Source organism: Lagopus muta, chromosome Z (genome assembly GCF_023343835.1).
Source record: "Lagopus muta isolate bLagMut1 chromosome Z, bLagMut1 primary, whole genome shotgun sequence".
In the NCBI taxonomy this organism is placed as follows: domain Eukaryota; kingdom Metazoa; phylum Chordata; class Aves; order Galliformes; family Phasianidae; genus Lagopus; species Lagopus muta.
Window position 1 is genome coordinate 28,870,028 of NC_064472.1, and position 20,732 is coordinate 28,890,759.

The 20,732-nt window shown below is 36.9% G+C and overlaps 1 protein-coding gene across 4 annotated transcripts in view; it reads left to right on the plus strand.

The window, feature by feature from the left end:
- The window catches only part of KDM4C (lysine demethylase 4C), a 297,078-nt gene extending 276,842 nt beyond the window's left edge, over window positions 1–20,236 (plus strand). For all 4 annotated transcript variants that reach the window (XM_048930999.1, XM_048930997.1, XM_048930998.1 and 1 more), the window contains 3 exons: window positions 8,701–8,820; window positions 15,260–15,352; window positions 17,944–20,236. In XM_048930999.1, coding sequence (XP_048786956.1) covers window positions 8,701–8,820; window positions 15,260–15,352; window positions 17,944–18,120 — 390 coding nt within the window. In that variant the 3' untranslated portion in view covers window positions 18,121–20,236. The remainder of the gene's footprint in view (window positions 1–8,700; window positions 8,821–15,259; window positions 15,353–17,943) is intronic.
- The last annotated feature ends 496 nt before the right edge of the window (window positions 20,237–20,732 follow it).

Consider the following 20,732-nt stretch of genomic DNA (forward strand, 5'->3'; position numbering starts at 1 on the left):
AGACACTGAAATGAATTGAAATGTTTATTGTGTTCGCAAAAATGAGTGTCTGTCCATATCCAGCACCATGATGGATACCACCATGCTGAGCATGTGGGGCACAATAAAATACCTGGAATCAGATAGGAATCACAGATAAAGTGGAAATTTAGGATGAGGGAGCAGCATTATTTGCCTTCCCAACTTTTTTCTGAGGTAACCAATAATTGTAGGATTTTCATATCTGGCAATTTACACTATTCATTGTATATTTCAGAAGTAGATTATTTTCCACCTTCCCATGTGTGTTATACTGGAGGGAGAAAATAATGGCTGGAACAGAATATAAAATCCTCATCGTCCTCTGAGTTCAGTAGATTTACTAGGAAGTTTAAGCCTTTAGATCCTTACTTGTCTTCAGCTGTGTGCTCCCCAGGGAAAGAGAGACATAAACATACTGGAGAGAGTACAACCAAAGGTCACCAGGATGATAAGCATCTTTTCCATTACGGAAGATTGGGAAATCTGGGACTATTCAACCTAGAGAGTAGAAGGCTCAGGCTAATTTTGTTGATGTTTTTAAACACCTCAAGTGTTCAGAGAGACCCAGACTATGCAGTGGTGCCTAGTAACCAGATAAGAGGCAGTGGTCACACAGTGAAGTGTAAGAGGTCTCTCCTGAACATCCGGAAGTGCTATACTTTAATTTTTCTTTTTCTATGTGGGGTTGACTGAGCAATGCCAGAGGCTGTACTGAAAGGTTATGAAGCGTCTCGCCTTAGAGATCTTCAAAATTGCCTGGACATGATCCTGGGCACCCTTCTCTTGGTTTCCTTGCTTGAGCAAAGGGGTTGGACCATTTTGTGGATATGGTAGGATTCATGTAACTGTTGCAAGGTTTCTCGGCTGCACGAAAGAGACCATGTACTTCAGTCAGGCACAGTGAGTCAGATGCTCCAATGCTCTTGCCAATTTCACCTTCACGCTGCTCTTACGAGATGGTGAGTTTTGCTTCATAGAGCATCTTGTACCCCACAGTAAAACTTCCTTGCTGTCCTTTGTTTTTCACTTTATTGTGATGCCAAGTACCACTGTGGACATCCTAAGCTGTGTTCTACATCAGGGGCTAGAATTACAGTCTTTTGGACAATTCTGCAACTCTCAGTTAGCATTATTTGTGAATTTGTGTTATTGCTGAAAGACTAGGTATCGACAGAAATGTATAAAGTAAAAAATTCTTGGTGTATTAAGCAATGCATGATTCAATTTGTCTTCTATTTTCCCTTTAGTGAAAAAATACATTCACTTTGTAAGAGAAGAATCAGCAACATTTTAAGGACAACATAATATGCATGAGTTCAAAGTATTTTTATATTATGCGGTCTGTGATCCAATGCTAAATTTGTTGAATTACAGAAACTATTCTGTTAATCTGGTGATTTCATTGAATTTATACCAATTCAAAACCAGAATTGCACTCCTGGGAATCAGGCCTGCTCTTTCAAATGCTAATGCACTGTGTAAATTACTGTTCCTGTTTAGATAAAATTCTGACTGTGGCAAATTAGCTACCACTATCCTTTTCATTCAAATTGTCTTGGAACGTAGGAAACCTAATTTTGTGTTTCTAAAAATTTGCATGAGTACTGTATACTATCAGTTTCTCAAAGAAAAACAGTTTGACAGTCTTTTGACATCAGCAGTTGATTTCAGAGAGTTTCTACAGTACTTTGTCTTCACTTCTGCTTTAATAGTGTTGGTAGATATATTCACTGTTTTCAGCTGCAGTATGTTATTTGTCTGTATGACAAGCTTTTCTAAATCAGAGGTGCTGTTGTAATCACATTGGTCGTGCTCCTTATAAAACAATTACTGGCAAGTATGTCTGTGGGAGCTTAATCACTAGTGCTAAAGTTGAAAGTTAATGTTAGCTGAAATAAGATAAGCAGAGGAGACAACTTGTATTAAGTGCCTTTGCAGAATGGCCTTGGGGGCATTTCAGCTCTGACGTCAGGACTGAGCAGAGGTACAGGGAAGGTACCTTTCCTGCTCTCCCCCAGAAACCTTGTTCTCTCAAGGGTTTGTACAGCAGTAGCTAACTCTTAATGACAGCTTGTTCACCACATGTTAGTTCCTTTGCATTCTTTCCTGTTCAAACAGTCTTTACATATTAGTGCAGAGAGCACTATATCTCATGGCAGGTATCCTAGTAGCAATGAATAGGGTTAGTAAATTAAATTCAGTTCATAATTTGAAAGTGGAGAATTTGGATAGGACTAACTGAAGTCAGTGGCAACATTATTTCTATGCAGTCACCCTAAGGTTAGGCTAAGGTTGTTCATACTTTTTTCATGTTGTGATTCTGGGAATGAGAAATCCAGCTGAAGTCCTGTCAATTGGAATGAATGTAGAGAGCATGTTTTGTCTGTATTGTGAGAAGTAACAGTTTCCATTGAAGTTTCCAAAATCCTACAATTAATGCCCATTTTGCTATGAAATAAATTTCAGTTCCTCCAGAATAAGAGTGCAGAAGTAATGGTTATCAAGTTCTGGAGACTATTTATAAATTTCAAGTTATTTTTTAGAAACCAAGTAATTTTTAATGTAAAAGCTCAAATGAGATAGTATTTTGGCTTTCTCCATACAAATAGTTGACAGAGAGATTGGTAAGTCTGAAACATTCTTGTGAATTTAAGAATGAAGGAGGTGATAAGAGATGGACAGTTTCTATTTCAAGTTTGATTTTAACTGTGTATATGGATTTGCAAACACAAATTAAGTATTGGTATGTAAAATAAAAGTGAGATAAGCAGGATAGGAAGGCCAGGTTTATTGCAATTAGAGAGCCTGATTTAGCTATAATTCATCTCTTCAGTATCTGTTTCTCTTTGATCTTTGAAACCTCAGGGTAGATTATGTGCTTTCACTCTTCAGGAGGATTAGAATATTGTACCTTAACCCCTATGAATGAGGGATGGAACAATATGTAAAGGATATGTATCATCAGGCACAGTAGAGGCTGAAGTCAGTTTGCTACTTCTGCCTTCAGCCATTTCTTCAGAACAAGTGTCATGACAGCAGCATAGTGGGGTTCAAGAGCCTTCTGATACAGAAGGCAGCAGCACAACAGAATTGATTCTCATGCAACCTTCATGTAAGACTGCAGTTGACTGACTGAAGAGTGTCTTCCTGGAGGGTTTTGATGTCTTCTGGTATAGAAATAATGAGTTACTTCAAAGTACAAAAATATATTCATCTAAACTAATTGATACAAATATTTTGCATTGTCAAGCTTTGAGCTAACAGTCAAATAGTCTTCAAACGGATGGCATCTGGGAAGAATAATGCCAGTTAGATTCTGTGTATATTTTTTTAAATTCCATACTATTTCTTTATCAGTAATCAAAATTATTTATACAACTTACATATATTTTATTCTTTTGCTGCATTACAGAATCATACAGCAAGAACAGTATTATAAGTATGTGATAACTCAAAAACCTGTTGCAAGAAGAGCCACGTGTACCCACTTTAGCCCTGCATTGTTCGTATCAATTATACTGCCACTGGTACTCCACCAGGATTTTACTAAACAATGAGGCATTTTCTGCTTTGTTTTCAAAACAAAGCAAATCAACAAACAAAGCACAGAAATGTCAAAAAGATGGAGAAAATTTTGCTGAGTGACATAGAGAAAAATGCGGTGATTAAAATACAGTTTAAACAAACAAAAATATTTTATTTAGAATACAGTCGAAAGCTTGGAGATTTAAAAAATACCGGAGTTCAGCACTGTGCCTGCTAGTTAAACAGATAAGCAATTCTATTAGAGTTGAGGAAAATAAATTTGGAGTTACTGAGATTCATGTCATGGGAATGACTCAGTTAGGAAATAAAGAGGTGTCCACCTGATTATGTTTGCTGTCATGGTTAATGCTTGTTTACAATTTGATGCTCCACACTGTGTGGATTTTGTAGAAATGCCTAATGGGAAGTGCACAGAAGAAAGTTATGTGTATGGTAGGCTTTGAAACACTTTAGCAAGATGCAGAAGAATGAATGGTTCAGAGCAGGAAGAGGCTATTCTGTATGTGAAAGGACATAACTAATAAAAAACACTAAGTTATACCTGTTCATAAATGTAAACCCTGGTTTTGTGAAACAGCAAAGCTGAAAACAATTGATATTTATTCATACAAGTTGGTGGTGAATATGTATAAACTTAAATAAACTGTGAGAGTGAACTTCTCACAGATGATATTTCCACTTTATACTGTATAAAACAGATCAATTTTTTTTTCTTCAATGTCTTTACAAATGTTTGGGCTTACTTTTGTAAACAATGGAAAATCTTAATCTTCCTTTTCTAGTTATGTATATATGAATTTTTAGGACTACATTCACAGAAAATGTCTCCAGTAATATTAATCAGCTGAAGAGGTTGTCACTTACTGATTCGAAATGTATTTTATATTTAATTCTGCTCTTCCCTACTAAGCTCACTGTAGGAGCACAGCTGTGAGTTTAGTAGTCTCCTTCAGACAGTGTTCTGATCTGATCAACATGGAAATTGATTTCCTTCATCCTGATAGAAGTTCCACAGAATGCTTATGCGGAAGTATGAGTGGGAGGTAGTCTGCAGTTCTTAAAACAAGATGTACTGATAGAGCTTGTCAGCTGGGGCTTCAAATCAGAGACCTTCATCACTGTATCTTCCCTTGAATCAGAGCAGGATCACATAATCAAAATAAATAACAAACTCCAGGTGATCTGATGAAGTTGTCTTGTGATTTGATCAAATATTGGCATTTTGTCATGATTGTTTTCCAGGAACATTTTTTGATATTAGACTATTGCTAGATTTATACCTCCTCTAAAAGATGCCATGTGGGCATTTTCCCTTCTTCCAAATAAGTTCTAGAGATAAAATCACCAATGTTATTGCTATGATTTCAAATACAATGCTTACTTTTTGGCCGTGATCTTACTGTTTTAAGTGAAGGGAGTTAATTGACCCTTTTCTACTAACCACATGCCACATTCACCTAAGACTAAATCAAGTTTGGAAGGATTTGATTCCAGTTAAGCTCTTGAAAGATCAGGCGTGCTTTAAGCTGACAGTTGAAAAGGCAGAATGTTGTACAAGCTTATGAAAAATTGATGCTGGATTCTGGAGCAATTCTGAAGATCAGAAATATTTTTTAGAGTGTCTTTTCAGGTTTTTAAACCTAAAAAAAAATCACATTTTTAAACAAAAAAGAAAGATTTTGAAAGTGTTACTAAATGATGCATTGCAGTTTTTAGGTCTTTTTCATTCAACTGCTGCATTCCTCAAACTTTTTTTCTCCCATTAAGTGCTAATATATTCTATGTCAGCTATGCTCTATTTTCCTTTCTAAGATTTTTTTCTCTATCTAGCTTTCTGTCAGACCAGAGACTCAGTAAATTAACTTCGGCTGATATCTGTAGTCACAGAATAATTTCATCATTTCCTACTACAATCTTTACATGAAAGACTTCAGTATCCTTTCTACTATCAATTTTACTTTCCAGCTTCTCTAAGCCTGTCAGTGCCTGAAGATATGAGCCACACCTGCTGAAGATGACTTGCTCAGCAGCACTGAAATTTAGCCTTGTTGACTTCAGGAATCACAGGATTTAATTTTGTGCTTTCTTTGAATTCAATAAATTTAGTTGTTTTCAGTACGGTTGCTTTGAATAAAATATAGGAGAAATCCAAGTCGCTTTCATTTTTATAATTTCCAAAATAATTGCTGATTTTTAAATACCTGAATTTGTACGATAATTGTAAAGAAAACCATTATCAAAATAAAATTGTAGTTATCCAGAGGATATATGCTTCTGACAGTTTTGGAGAAATCTCAATAGTTCTTAAATTCATCTTACATATGTACTTTCTAACCTTGATTTAGAAAGTACATATTTCTAAATTGATTTATGTCCATCTCTGAGTATACTTATTCATTTTTAAATTAAGATATTTTCTCCAGGTGTCATTGGCTGCAATTCAGATTATTGGAATCTCACAACATTTCTCAGCTTATGGTTTCAGTTCTCTTCTTTTTTCCTTATTTCTCAGTGTGGGTCCATGTTTGTTCTTCTACTCAGTTGGTATCAAGTATCACCAGCACGATGGTGCAACTACAGCTAGTGCTTACAGATATTCTGTTCAGATTTTATGAACCAAAGTATTCTTCTGTCACTGTGATAAAAACAAAAAGGGAAACAAAAATGTAGGAAAAATTCTTCGTGACAGTGGTAGGCATAAAAAAACATTATTTATCATTCCAAGATTTATTACTAATGGATTGATTACAGTTTTAGCTCAATGTATGTCATGAACATCAAAACATATGTTTCTGAAGTCAGAAAATACAGCCTGTTTTTAAAAAAAAAGTTTAAGAATTGTTATTCTTTACAAGTTTTTGCTTATAATGAAATTCTTTGAATATCTGTGAGACTGTGTCTAAAGTGTATGTTACTTACATCTGGCTTATGAGAATGTTCAGGGATTGTTATATCTTATGCCCAACTTTTCATGATACAACTGAGCAGAGTGAGATTGTGTTTTGCTAGTCTTGACAGCCTAAAAAATAGGTCTCATCATGCCTTCAGAAGAAAATAATGAGAATATTTTTACAGTAAAAAGGTAGAACCTTTAAATAGTCTGCGCAATACAAGAAAAGTTAGGAACTGTCAGCAATAATCAGCATTTTTAGAATGTTTCCCAAATGTTGTTCCATAAAGTAAGGTAACTTGGTTATATATATGAGGGATGAGTTTGTGTCATAATTCCAGTTCTTCTTAGTTATTTGCATGGGAACTGTTAATTTTCCATATGAGCAATTCCATTAGCTGACCGAGAGAAGCTGTGAGACTTTTTTCTTCTGCAAGATACAGAGGGACAATTCACGAAAGGCTTTTTTTCTTGGAAAATTAATGTTTGGCTTGATATTCTTGATAGATTGTTTGTTTTAAGGAAATTTACAAAATTCCATGATGCTTTTTAAAAGTTTGTTTGAAGACACTTTGTCAAGACTTTTTAAAAATTATTTCTTATGCTTTAGGAATTGATAGGGGAAAAGTATAATAAGTATAATAATGTTGCTGAACATCTTTGTAGTCATCACCAAGGAAAAAAACTTCCTCTCTCTTTCCTGTGGAAATACTGAGAAGAGTATACTGGAATGCCGTTTCCAACCCCATAAGTGGGCGGACCCATTGGATATTTGGTGATACTAAAAGGATGTATCATTCTGTGTCTGTCATAAAAGCCCTTCTCGGGCAAACACAGATGACATGTCTTAGAGCTGTCCCCTTGGAGAGCGCCTGAGAGACAATAGAGACAGACAGTGCTGTCATCTGTTTTTTAAGAATGTGTGTTCCTGCAAAAGCCCAGCATTATTCTGTTTTTCTCATGAGATGAATCAATTTCATGGATATATGTGATTAAAGACAATTTACCAGGCTTGAATTGGGCTAATGCAGTATTGTAACAAGATCACACTCCAGTAAGGATTGCTGTAGTGTATTTTTGCTCCCACATTTTAAGTTCTTTGTCATAATCCCTGGCTTCAGTTAGAAGAGGCAGGTGAAGCCAACAATACATTTTGGTAATTATTCTATTTAAATGTGAGACTGAAAACAGTGAAAGTACCACAGCAACTTGAGATAACACCAGATCCCAGAGAACCTTATCCCTGAGTCCTTGCATCTGACCCCTTGGCTCTTTCTTCTCCCTTCCTGTTTTGCCTCTTAGCAGTGAGCTCAGATAGCATGAACTGAGTAGTTCCTCTCACCTGTAGGAGAAAACCACTAAACTAGCTCTAATCTGCATCACAAGTGTTTTGAGGTAGTCTCTACAAAGTACAAATGCTTTTGGGGGAGTGAATATTTGTCACACGTGGTTTCAAAGGAATCACTGAGCACAGAGCTGGCATGGTCTTTCCCATGTCCATCGTACTGTTTCTGATATGAACAGTGTGTTCCGCACATAAGTTACTCGGGTCTGACCTGAACCATGTGAGGCAAAAGAAGCCATAGCAAGTACAAACTGTGCTGCTCTGACATTCTCAACAAATCAGGCACAAAATTTGCCAAAACGCAGGAAAAAAACGTGTTTTGTAACTCATGAAAAATAACAAGCCAAACAGAAAGCCTCACCTGTTCTTCATCATATGTATTTAGACTATTTCAGTGTTTCTCCATCAGCTATGCAAAGAACTCATTGACATTCTCACCATTTATAGTTTGATCTATAACTGCATTTTTCAGTCAGCGAAGTTAGCATCTAGGAAAATTGTGCTGCAATTAACAAAACATGAGTTATTTGAATATGGAAAGGAAATTGTTGCGCATATTCAATTGCTCTTTAGTGATCTTTATTTTCAGTGTGTGACAGAAATTAATTTGGGGAAATGTATCACAGTTGCTGATAGCTATCTGATTTATGCATATGTTGCCTTGCCAATGCAGCATCAAGCTGTTAAGAGAGTTTCTGTGGTCAGTATTTCATTTTCATAAAGGCTAACAGTATCTTCTGTTAGCCCATTAGCAGGATTATAAAACTTGAAACACACATAGTAATAAATCTTCTCCAATTATCAAGTTGTAAGAAGCAGCTTATTGGTAATTTCAAAGTATATTCAAAGTGTATTAGCTCACTCCCTGACGTGAGAATCCATCCTTCTTTGTAAATAGAGCAGAGATTGCCTAAAGCTGGGCCCACCTGCAGAGGGAGAGGTTGTTCAAGTGAAGTGGCCTGATGGAAAGCTGTATGGTGCAAAGTATCTGGGACCAAACACAGCTCACATGTATCAGGTGAGTGTCTATATTTATTACCAGATGCCTATTTTTGAGATGTCTTTATTGCTTATTCAGCTCTAGCATTGGAGTGGCAGACCACAAGTTCAGAGCTGCAGGAGTATGGACTAAATTGTAAACTGCTGATGCCTTTAAACCAGCACATAATGCTGTCTAAAACATTAACTAGTACTGTGCATTTGTTCCGAGCTGATGTTTTGCTTGATCCCATGAAATTAAAAAGAATGATTTTTTAATAGAACTCAATCAGTAGTCTTCACAGAATCACAGAATCACAGAATTGCAGGGGTTGGAAGGGACCTCCAGAGATCATCGAGTCCAACCCCCCTGCCAAAGCAGGTTCCCTACACCAGGTAGCACAGGTAGGCATCCAGGCAGGTCTTGAACATCTCCAGAGAAGGAGACTCCACCACCTCCCTGGGCAGCCTGTTCCAGTGCTCCGTCACCTCACTGTAAAGAAGTTCTTGCGCACATTTGTGTGGAACTTCCTATGCTGCAGTTTCCAGCCGTTTCCCCTTGTCCTGTCTCCATTCACCACTGAAAAGAGTCCAGCCTCGCCATTCTGCCCCCACACCTTAGATATTTATAGACCTGGATCAGGTCCCCTCTCAGTCGTCTTTTCTCACGGCTAAATAGACCCAGTTCACTCAGCCTTTCTTCATAGGAGAGATGCTCCAGGCCCTTCACCATCTTCGTGGCCCTCCGCTGGACTCTTTCCAAGAGATCCCTGTCCTTTTTGTACTGGGGAGCCCAGAACTGGATGCAGTACTCCAGATGAGGCCTTACCAGGCAGAGTAGAGGGAGAGGATCACCTCCCTCGACCTGCTGGCCACGCTCTTTTTAATGTACCCCAGGATGCCATTGGCCCTCTTGGCCACAAGGGCACACTGCTGGCTCATGGCCAACCTGTCGTCCACCAGGACACCCAGGTCCCTCTCTGCAGAGCTCCTCTCCAGCAGCTCATCCCCCTGTACTGGTGCATGCAATTATTCCTCCCCAGATGCAAGACTCTACACTTGCTTTTGTTGAACCTCATCTGGTTTTTTTCTGCCCAGCTCTCCAGCCTGTCCAGGTCTCGCTGAATGGCAGCACGGCCTTCAGGCGTGTCAGCCAATCCTCCCAACTTCGTATCATCAGCAAACTTGCTGAGGGTGGCCACTGTCCCCTCATCAAGGTCATTGATGAAGATGTTGAACAAGACCGGACCCAGCACCGACCCCTGGGGGACACCACTGGTTACAGGTCTCCAGCCAGACTCTGTACCACCAACGACGACCCTCTGTGCTCTGCCAGTCAGCCAGTTCTCAACCCACCTCACTGTCCACTCGTCTATCCCACACTTCCTCAGATTTGTTATAAGGATGTCATGGGAGACGGTATCAAATGCCTTTCTAAAATCAAGATAGACTACATCTACCGCTCTCCCCCCATCCATCCAGCATGTGACAACATTTTTCATTTTGTAAGGTGAACAGGTAGAATATTAAGAGAAATAGTTATTTTTTTCCAAGTCATTTACTTACTATCTCCAAATTGGTCATTTATTTATTTGATTTCAGGTAATTACACTATTAATGAGATAAAATCTATTAATACTTTGTGACCACAATGTGCCCCAGGCATTTTGTGAAAGGATGGAAGGAAAAACAGTAAAAAGAAGAGTGAAAATAGCTCCACTTCCATTTGTGCAAGGTACTTTTGAATTAATTAACACATAATCTAAGGAGCATTTTATCCTTAGCAAAGCCAAAATGAAACTGAACACTGCAGCTTTAAAAGCCTTTTAAGGCTAAAAAGCTGACTTCTGATTTCAGAGACACAATAATCGTTGGTTTTTTTTGTACTTGCCTTTGAGAAAAAATCAGTCAGCAGCTTTGAGTACTGAAGTGAATGGTAGAAACTGCAATAAAACAATCACAATAATAATACTACTTCTTGAAGAATGAGAATCTAGGTACATTTCTTTTATATATATATAATCATTTTCACTTATGTAACTCTTTTCATCTGAAGGCTTCACATTACTGTACAAAAATGGTAAATTTGCTATTATATCTGCAGATAAATTAAGGCACAGGGAGGCTAAATGATATGCTGCATTGACCTTCTCAGTTTGCCAATGACTTGCAATCAAACTCAGGTCTTCAAATGCCTGATCCCTTGAGTTAGTCTCTAAATGTTACCCTTTTGCTTATATTTAGAAGATGTATTATTTTGTGAAAGTGAAAAGTTGTGTTTGTTTTTTTTTAATGAAATACAAAGATTGTTCTACAGTAACAGTAATCTTCTAATCATTTAATCTTCTAAACAGTTGGTCTTCTAAGGAATACTGTGAGATTAGATTAATATGGTTGTTTAAAACCAAAATAGTAAAAAAAAAAAAGAGATTTTTGTCTCATTTAGGACCTCTGAGACAACATGATAAAAGTAGTATAATAGAAAATAGACTAGCATAAGGATGTTAGTAGGGTCTGCAGTTTTTGCAGTTCCTCAGCATAGCAGTTATAGGATTATTAAGTTTGGAGAAGACCAGTAAGGTCATCAAATCATCGATCCATCACCTCATGAGTTTCCTCATGAATTTCACCGAGGCCCAGTGCCCAAGCCACAAAACCATGTCTCTAAATGCCACATCTGTACATTTCATGAACGTGCCTCTATCCCTTCCTTGGGTAGCCTCTTTCAGTGTGCACCCACACCATTTGAGAAGAAATTTTTCCGAATATCCAACCTGAACGTCCCGTGGTGCAACTTCAGATCACTATCGTCCAATTGTTGTTACCTAGGAGAAGACACTAATCCCACCTCACCACAACCTCCTTTAGGTAGTTGTACCGAAAGATGAGATCTCCTCTTAGATTCCTCTCCTCCAGACTAAACAGTCCCAGTTCCCTCACCCACTACTCAAAAAGCTTGTGGTCAAAACCCCTCACTAACTTTGTTGCCCTTCATTGCCCACTCCAGGGCCTCAATATCTGCTTTTAGTTTTGGGGGCCAAAACTGAACGCAGTACTTGAGGTGTGACCTCTTCCCCACCAGCTCATTTTCTGGCACTGGAGTCAGCCTGTTCCTGTGCATTTATGATAGAATCACAGAATTTTTAGAGTTAGAAAGGATCTTTAAAGGTCATCTGGTCCCAGCTCCCCTTCAGTGAATGGGACATGCGCAGCTAGATCACATTGCCCAGGGCATGATCCAGCCTGGCCTTGAAAGTTTCCCAGGAAGGGCATCAATTACATCTCTGGGCAACCTGTTCCAGCTCCTCACCACCCTTGCTGTAAAAGATTTTTTCCTTATATCCAACCTAAATTTACCCACTTTAAATTTGAAACCATTTCCTCTTGTTCTGTCACCACAGACCGTGCTAAAAAGTCTGTCCCCTTCTTTTCTGTAGCTCCCCTTTAGATACTGAAAGGCTGTAATCAGGCCACCTTGCAGCCTTCTCTTTTCCAAGCTGAGCAGCCCCAGCTCTTTCAACCTGTTTTCATAGGAGAGGTAGTGGGTGTTACCTCAACACAGGTGCATGATCTTGTATTTGGATTTGTTGAACCTCATGAGGTTCACTGAGGCCCAGTGCCCTAGCCTGTCTAGGTCCCTCTGGCAGGCATCCTGTCCTTCTGATGTGTTGAATGTGTTGACTGCACCCCACAGCTTGATGTCATCTACAGACTTGCTGAGGCTGCACCCAACCCCATCAGTGTCATTGATGAAGATAATAAAGCACTTCCAATCCTTCAACTGACTGCCCCAAAACCCTGAAGTTCCTTTAATAGCCTCAGGCTTCTCTGACCTCATTGCCAACCTGAACTACCAGAAGTGGATAATAAGTATGAGAGACTACTGTGAACTGCTTTTAATAAAACAAACTTTTTAAACAAACTGGGGAAACAGCAAAGATTAAAGGGTGTCCAAGTTGTACTATACAGGATTTCTGAAATTTTGCAAGCATTTTAATCTGTATGACAGGACTGCCAAACATGACCACAGATTACAGAAAGTCTGTGACATGCAAGGTGCAAGATTAACTCCAAGACAAATGAGTAGTGCTTCTTATTTATCTTATGTGGTTTCCAACACAGCCTCCAGGACACATGCACATACGCACACTGTTTTCTGATCTCTGTTGGACACTTGAGATTCTCATACCAAAAGAATCTCTTACTCTTTCGTGTTCTGTTATATTGTACCACAAAAGGAGAAACTGAAAACGAATCTCTGAAACAACTGTCATCTGATACAACAAATCTGTTCAAATATCCAAATACAGATAAATCTGTGAATTGTTCTCATGTTCTTGAGACATTTGTACAGAATTTGACAATGCTTATGCATGCAGGAGCTATGACAAAATGTGCTAGAATTTGTGTCATCTAGCTTAACATTTGCCATCCAGTTACCCCACACAATCCCCAAGCAGAGTTATACCTGCAAATGGAGTAAGTGTTCATTTCAAATGAAACTGTTAATGATGTCTATCTGTGTGATGTCATTTTTAATGTAGGTATGATTGTTTTCAGTGTTTATTTTAGATTTTCATTTGAGATGATTAAATTATTCACCCTGTTGTTTTCTACATTTTCCACTGATCCTTTAATCTTGTTGTCGTGATGAAAGAAAATCTCATGGAGAGAGTAAAGTGGTACACAGACCCAGTGCAACTGCAGAAGTGCAAATAAAATAAATTGCTGGATAAAACAGATGATTGATGATGTAGTATATGCAGTCTGGAATAAGTTTGAGTTATTAGAGACAATGGTTTTGTATTTTGCATGAATCACAAAACAACTGGAAGTCTTAGAGAAGTGCTTATGTTTGCCTTTAACATTATGGCAAATACATTTCCAGTGCAGTTTCATGCTGAATTATAGCTGAAAACTTTCCAGTTGCAAAGTTGAACATATTTCACACAGCAAACTTGTAAAATTCTGTGGTATGAAGCAGTCTCCTCCCTCTTTACCCTGCTATTAAAACAAAAGTCTTTGCCCATTAATTTTCTCATTGCATGGAACCAAGGGATTTTATTTCCTGCCTGATTCTTTCACTGGTGATGCATAACAAGCATTACTGCAGATACGAAGCAAAAACATACTATGAAATGTACTGTGCAGTAAAGAGGAGGAAAAACAGAAAGTCTGCTCACAGATAATGGTGAAAAATAATAAAATGGCCATCGTTTAAACAAGTTTAAACCAAAGGGAACTTTATGTTCCACTAGAGTACCACTCGCTGACTTGGCCTGTAGGGTTAGTAACAGGAACAGAGGGGCAAAGATGACTTCTGTGATTTTTTTACATATCTTGCTCTGTGGAGTTTTCTTTGGATTTTAAATGTGCTCTGGATTTATGCATCCCTTTTAAATTGTTTTTAAAGAGATCTTGCTCTTAAAGAAGTTAATAGTGCATACACCTGTACCCTTACTTTTGACAGTGGATATACTCTGTTGGATTCTTCAGTTGTTAAAATTAATCTGACACTCTCAGTCAAGGCAAGGTTTTAATTTGGACCTACAAAACCCACTCCATCTACAAGTTCAAATACATGATTTTTCAGATTTATCTACGATAACACTTTAGTAATGTTTTTATATGTTTGCATTTGGACTTATTATTCCAATATGTCTGTTGTCATTCAAGTGGTATCATAAACGGAATGGGGCTTCTTTTAAGTTCTTGCCAAACTTTTAAGTACAGTTTCTATAGGAACTAGAACTGCAGTCCTAGATAATAGCTGAAAGTCACAATTGTTAGATGAAGTATGAAAAAAAAAATCAGCAGCTACTGAAAAGGCATAAATGCTTCAAAGCCTCAGCATTTTAACATTCCCCACACCTAGTTACATTTCCTTTCTCATTTTCTGCTAACGGGGTTCATGTTGGATTAAATCTAAACCTAAGCATGATAAAGCTTTTCATCTTCTGAACAGAGCATTTTAAAGAAATTCCATCAGATTCAATAAAATTCTGTTAACTGCTATTTCCCTAGTTGTCACTCATACTTAGTTTCTTTTGACATCGTCTTCCTCAACCTTGAAGCACAGGATGTTAAAATTAAATTTATTTATTTATTTATTAGAAGCAAGGAATTAAAATGAGGCAAATTAAAATGACATGAAGACGTTTTAATACATCGGTCCTACAAAATTATTTTGTCTGTGTTGTTTCTGCTCTGCATTCCTAATAAACTTTATTTTATTGTGTGTGTGTGTCAGTGTTGATTTTGAAGTCTCTTTGCTCAGATGTTTTTTTTGCTCTAATGAACATTCTAAGAAATAACATTTTTTTTCTGTTTTATCTTAATTTCACTAAAATAGAAATTATTTATGTTCAAATCTCTGCTTGCAGATGCATTTTTATTCAGACATTCCCAGAAACTTCCCAGAGTTAAATCATGATTTTTTTTTTAATAATCTTTTTTTTTTTTTTTTTTTTTCCAATTAGGTTGAGTTTGAGGATGGTTCTCAAATATTAATGAAGAGAGAAGAGATCTATACTCTAGATGAAGAGCTTCCTAAAAGAGTGAAAGCCCGTTTTGTGAGTATTTTCTGATAACTTCATGGTATTTACATGCTCAAAATGCCAACAATGCTATCCCTGGCTTTATTCTTACTTTTTATTTTAATTTGTACAGATTTTGCACAGCAATTAGCACAAGTTCACGTTTGCTAGTGAGAAGGATTTGTTGTATTGCTAATACAGGCAAATGCTGCCTAATTCTTGTCTCCCAAAGGAGTCATTGTGGTAGAATATCTGTCAGATCATGAGTAATATTTTAAATTTTAAAATAGATAAATGTTATGTTCTTTCAGAATGTTTTTATGATGTCCACAGCTTTTGAAAAACTTTCCAAATTATCAGAGCTTTGAGATTTTAAATGCTTTTAATTTAATAAAAATGCAATTAACTCGTCCTCAGAAACAGAACACCATGTTTCATGAAAACTCATTAATATCACTAACAGGACTTAGAGCATTTCGCTGTTCTTTAGTTTAAAACCAGAGCCTCATATTTTTGCAGTTTCTTGTGGTTCCAGACAACATCCGCTGGTTAACTATATGCCATTCAGAAAACAGCTGAGGTTCCTGAGGAGCAGAAGTTTGAAAAGGGAAAGTTCTGCCATACAGATATTGGAGGAAACAGATCTGTCTTTGTCACTAATGCTAGATGTTTGTGCAGTTCAATTCAATACTAATTCTACTCAGAAATGCATTGTGCTCATCTCAAGTCCGTGTTCTCATTTAGCATTCTTTGTTCAAAACTGTGCCTAGTAAGTTGAATTACCTTACTTAATCTAACAACAAAGCATAAAGATGCTAAGTTGTTCTCATAAATAAGAGAAATAATTCAGTATTGTGTGAAAAAAGGATAACTCTCTTATTAGAAAAATGAAGCTTTGAAAGGGAGAACAGTGCACAGTGTAGTTTTCATTGCTGCAAGGTGGCGGTCTCATACACAAAACCTGCTTACATATCTGTTATGTGACATTAATTTGATTTTTGAGAGCTGGGTATGTGGCATGGTAGGGGAGTAATGTGTAGACTGGATTCTTCAGGCATATTCAGCTTGGATTAGTTCGATGGCCTAACTAACAGCATCACACATATGTATAGATAAGTAACTTTGACTTCCCTTTTTTTTTGCTTCTTGCCTGCTTGCTTCTTCCATCAGTGCCTCCTTTCAGTCAGTCCTCAGCAGCTATCCCCTTTGTGGAGGCTGCACATTTTTGGGCTGTGTCAGGGGCAATGGTTTTCGTAATGTGTGAATGGGGCAGGAAAGTGAGAGGTAGAAGAAAGACAGAGAAAACTGAGGTTGTCAGTGAGTGCCCACTGGCAGGATTTACTGAAGGAATAGAATGAGATTAGGACAGCTCTTTCCAGTTGGAGGTGCAATAATCAGATGTTCCTGACTGAGACAACTTTTGGCCAGTTATTTGTGGTAAATGCAAACATCTTTCAGTGTCCTAATTATCTAGGGTTAGGAAAGATGTCATGGAAAATGTTGAACAAACCATCTGGATATATTCAATATGTTCTTCAGTGTTTTTTAATTATATTCAGAACTCAATTGGTTATTTTTTTTTCTTTTTAAGGAGATGACTTACATAAAACTTTCATAATTAATTGCATGTCCTGTAGAACAAAAACTGTTGCATTTCAGTAAGAATATCATTATGGCCATAACTGAGTTCATGCTCTTTTAAAAACGATATTTTTATAGTTCAGTATTTTATTTTTGCATCTGTCACCATTCAATTTATATGGACATTAGATATAGGTTAAAAAACACTGAATTTGGTCAGCTACAATATCCAGTCTATACACAGGCCTTTCCATGATTCTCCACAGTTCCCTCAGATTCTATAAAAAAAGGATTTATTCCTCAAGGTATGTTTAACACTTCCTTCACCTCCTCATGCTGAATTGTTTCCCCTTCTTGAAATATATGACACTAATTTCTTCTAACCAGAGTTTTTCCTAAGTGTGGAAATTTTACCATGACTCAAGTAATAGAAGTTGGTTCCAACCTCTCTGCCACTGTTTTTCCCCAAATGGATGGCTGTTTGCCATCCTGCTTCTTTGTCACAGTTGATCCTTTAAGTTTACTGAGAACCAGCTGTTGATTTCAGCTCTTAGTAAATCAACTAGCATACAGGTTTGTTAACAGAAGTCCTTGAGGTACATTGCACTTAAAACATATCTGAATAAAACACAGATGTGGATAATACTTGATACTGCTGGGAGTGAAGCTGCCCAACAGTTGTGTTATTTCTGTGTTGCTGTTTTGCATCCTGAAAGAGTGTGATTTTCTGAGTTCTGGATAAAACCATACCTAGCTGGTATTAATCACAATTCTAAGGAACACTAAAGATCTAAAAGCTTAATTTATGAACATGCAAAACATGGTAAAGTAAGAATTGTACTTTAAAATGTGTGTTTAAACTATACATTTAGTATTTATACATTTTTCTACAAACTGTGTCGTATCTGAATAATCCATCATACAGTTAGTGATGATGCCATGGTGATCTAGTGGAATGTACCTGTACTTCCATGTAACTCCACTAAAATATATCAGAACGTGGTAGTGTGCACCAAGTCTAATGTGTATTTAATGTCTGGTTTTAGTCTACAGCGTCTGACATGAGATTTGAAGACACGTTTTATGGAGCGGATATTATCCTGGGAGAAAAGAAGAGACAGAGAGTACTGAGTTCCCGTTTTAAGAATGAGTATGTGGATGATCCAGGATACCGCACCTTCTTAAAAAGCTCGTTCCAGAAGAAGTGCCAGAAGGGGCAATAAAGGAAGTAATGAAGAGACGAAGACAGACAGAAAGACACACACACACACTGTTTTAGACTGGTTATAGCTGACTAAAAAGTCAAGCAGCATTAGTTGCGATTGGTTTTGAGTTAATTAAGCAGTTGGTTTTACAGTGAGGCAGTTTATACGTAAGCCTCGTCAGATAAAGTACTTGAGTTATTACTTCTTCAGTTAAGTAATAAAGATTTTGTAATACTTTTCATTTTGAAACTAGGAGGGAAAACCAAGTGAGAGTAAAACGGATTACACAGCGATAGACTGAAGAAAATTTTTGTTTGAAGTTAGTGGAAAAATTCTCTTTGAGTAATAGAAGATTCACAGTCAGAAGAGGAGACACTTTAATAAACAGAGACAATTGCACTAGCTCATTTTTTTTCTGCCAATAGGGAAGGATGTTAGGTTTAATAATAGCAGTTTTTGTAAAACATTTTTTAAGCAAATACAAATATGTACGGGATTAAGACAAACAAAATCAGTTTTGATTCGTACAGTGCTCTTCCTTTTTATGTCACTACTGCTCTCAGTAGGGTTTGATGTGGACTCAACTGTTGACTTAAATATTTTTGGCTTTTCAGAAAGATATCTTCAGCACAGTAATGATTTTTTGTACTTTTAAAGAGGCAGATTTCTGCAATTATTTTTGAACACGTTTTTCATAAGATCTATAAAAATAGCTATTTGTAAAATATAATTTTCTTTCATTTTCTGTATTGAAAATTAGAGTTTAAAAATATATGCTTAACAGGCTAGTTTTGAATGAATACAAATGGTCTTCCTTTTAAAATAATGGTCTATCACTGTAATAATATTTTAAACAAATATATAAATAAATGATTTCCTTTTACTTGCATCATTTTGTCTCTTGACATGATTATCAATTCCAGCACCTCTGGTACTTAAAGGAAGGAGAAACTTCACTATTTGCAGTAGACATGTAGTTTCCTGAACACAACACAAACACATGACTTAGTATTCAAACAGTAACTTGATAAATGCTTTAATTCCTTGTCTATTTCTCTTCACTCTTTGGGATCTTGATCTTTTTGCATATTTCGCAGAAAACAGCATGTCTGAATGCATTTCCTGCCTATTTGTCTGAAACACTTTGGTTTGTGAAACCAGAAGAGAGCTTTATCAAAGTTACATCATCTGTTTCTTATAAACTGGTCCATCAGCAGGATTTCTGACTTCCTGCCACGGGGGAAAAAAAACCACCTCTCTCAAAGTACAATATGAGCACTGCTGTTTCTCAGGCTCTGCATCTAATAAAGAACCAAAAAGCCATATATATCAATATATGAACCCAATGAGTTTTTCATGACAAACCCAGTGCTTTGTTTGCCGAGGTGTGCTGTTGCCCTTTGCAACGTTGTTGTCTCACTGTTGCCCTTTGCATGATTTTTATTTGTTTCTTTATTTTGAGTGGAGAGCAAAGTCTTCTCATCTACTGTGTGGCATCTCCACTATAAATTTAATTTTTCTGTGTTACATTAACTATTTATTATTTTGCAATGAAATCAGTCAGAATCCCTTTAGTCTTAGAAATTGCTTAGCTGTGACAATCATAATGTATTTCTTACTGGCATATTTCTTTAGAGGTAGTGGGTTTCAGTGAGTACTGTCTGGCGTATTTCAGAATACCAGAGCTTTTTCCAGAGTTGTAAAAGAAAAATTACCAGGGGTACTGTACCAAAATGCAAGATTGCTGCCCTCATGATATAAATACAGCTGGTGGCTGGTAAGTTATTACATACAATGTAAACACCAGTAATAACTTTTTGATATTAAGTTCCATAACACTGTTCAAGGATAAGAATGAGAGTGTGATCCATCCATCATAAAGGTGATAAGAAGTATTACATTATTCTTCAGTTAAGTACATGTAAACACACTTTGTAAATAAATAAATGACGCTGTGAGATATTACACAGGCTAAATGTTAAGTGCATGTTCTTTGACTGCATCTAATATGACCTATTAGTCAAAACTGAATAAATAAATACCCTGTCTGTACAAAATGGATGTAGAATTTTTCTCTTCAGGTTTCTTGAGATCTGCTAATAGGAATAATTTCCGAATGTTATAAGGTGGTATAAAATAGCTGTCCTTCTTTTCCAGCTCTGGAAAAAGTAAGTCTGAAATGTACTTTTCTTGATTTTAAATAAATAAGTTCTTGAATATGAAAATAAGTAAATGTCCCCAGTTTTTAGTAGTGTAACTCCTACGTTTTAAAAATACAGTTTATTTTCCATGGTGCCTTGTACTGATAATCCTTTGCTTTAAGTACGGAGAAATATTAGATTTAATCAACAGAATATAAAAGAAATTTTGTTTTAGTTTTTAAGCCACTGAGCTTTGTCTCTTGAGGTCCTCTGTATAATTGGATTTCTTGTTTCCTGAAGTATGAAATGTGGGACTGTATTTGCTATTAAGTGCAGAAACATTGACCTTGATTTTCCTGTTTTTGTCTCCTTATCTATGGAGCTGAGAGAATGATCTCATGAGGTGTTGGGAGGCTTTGTAGTTCGGTAAGTGCCAGATGCAGAGTGCCATGTAAAGAAGGGAAGAACATAGTTACTACTATCGCAGTT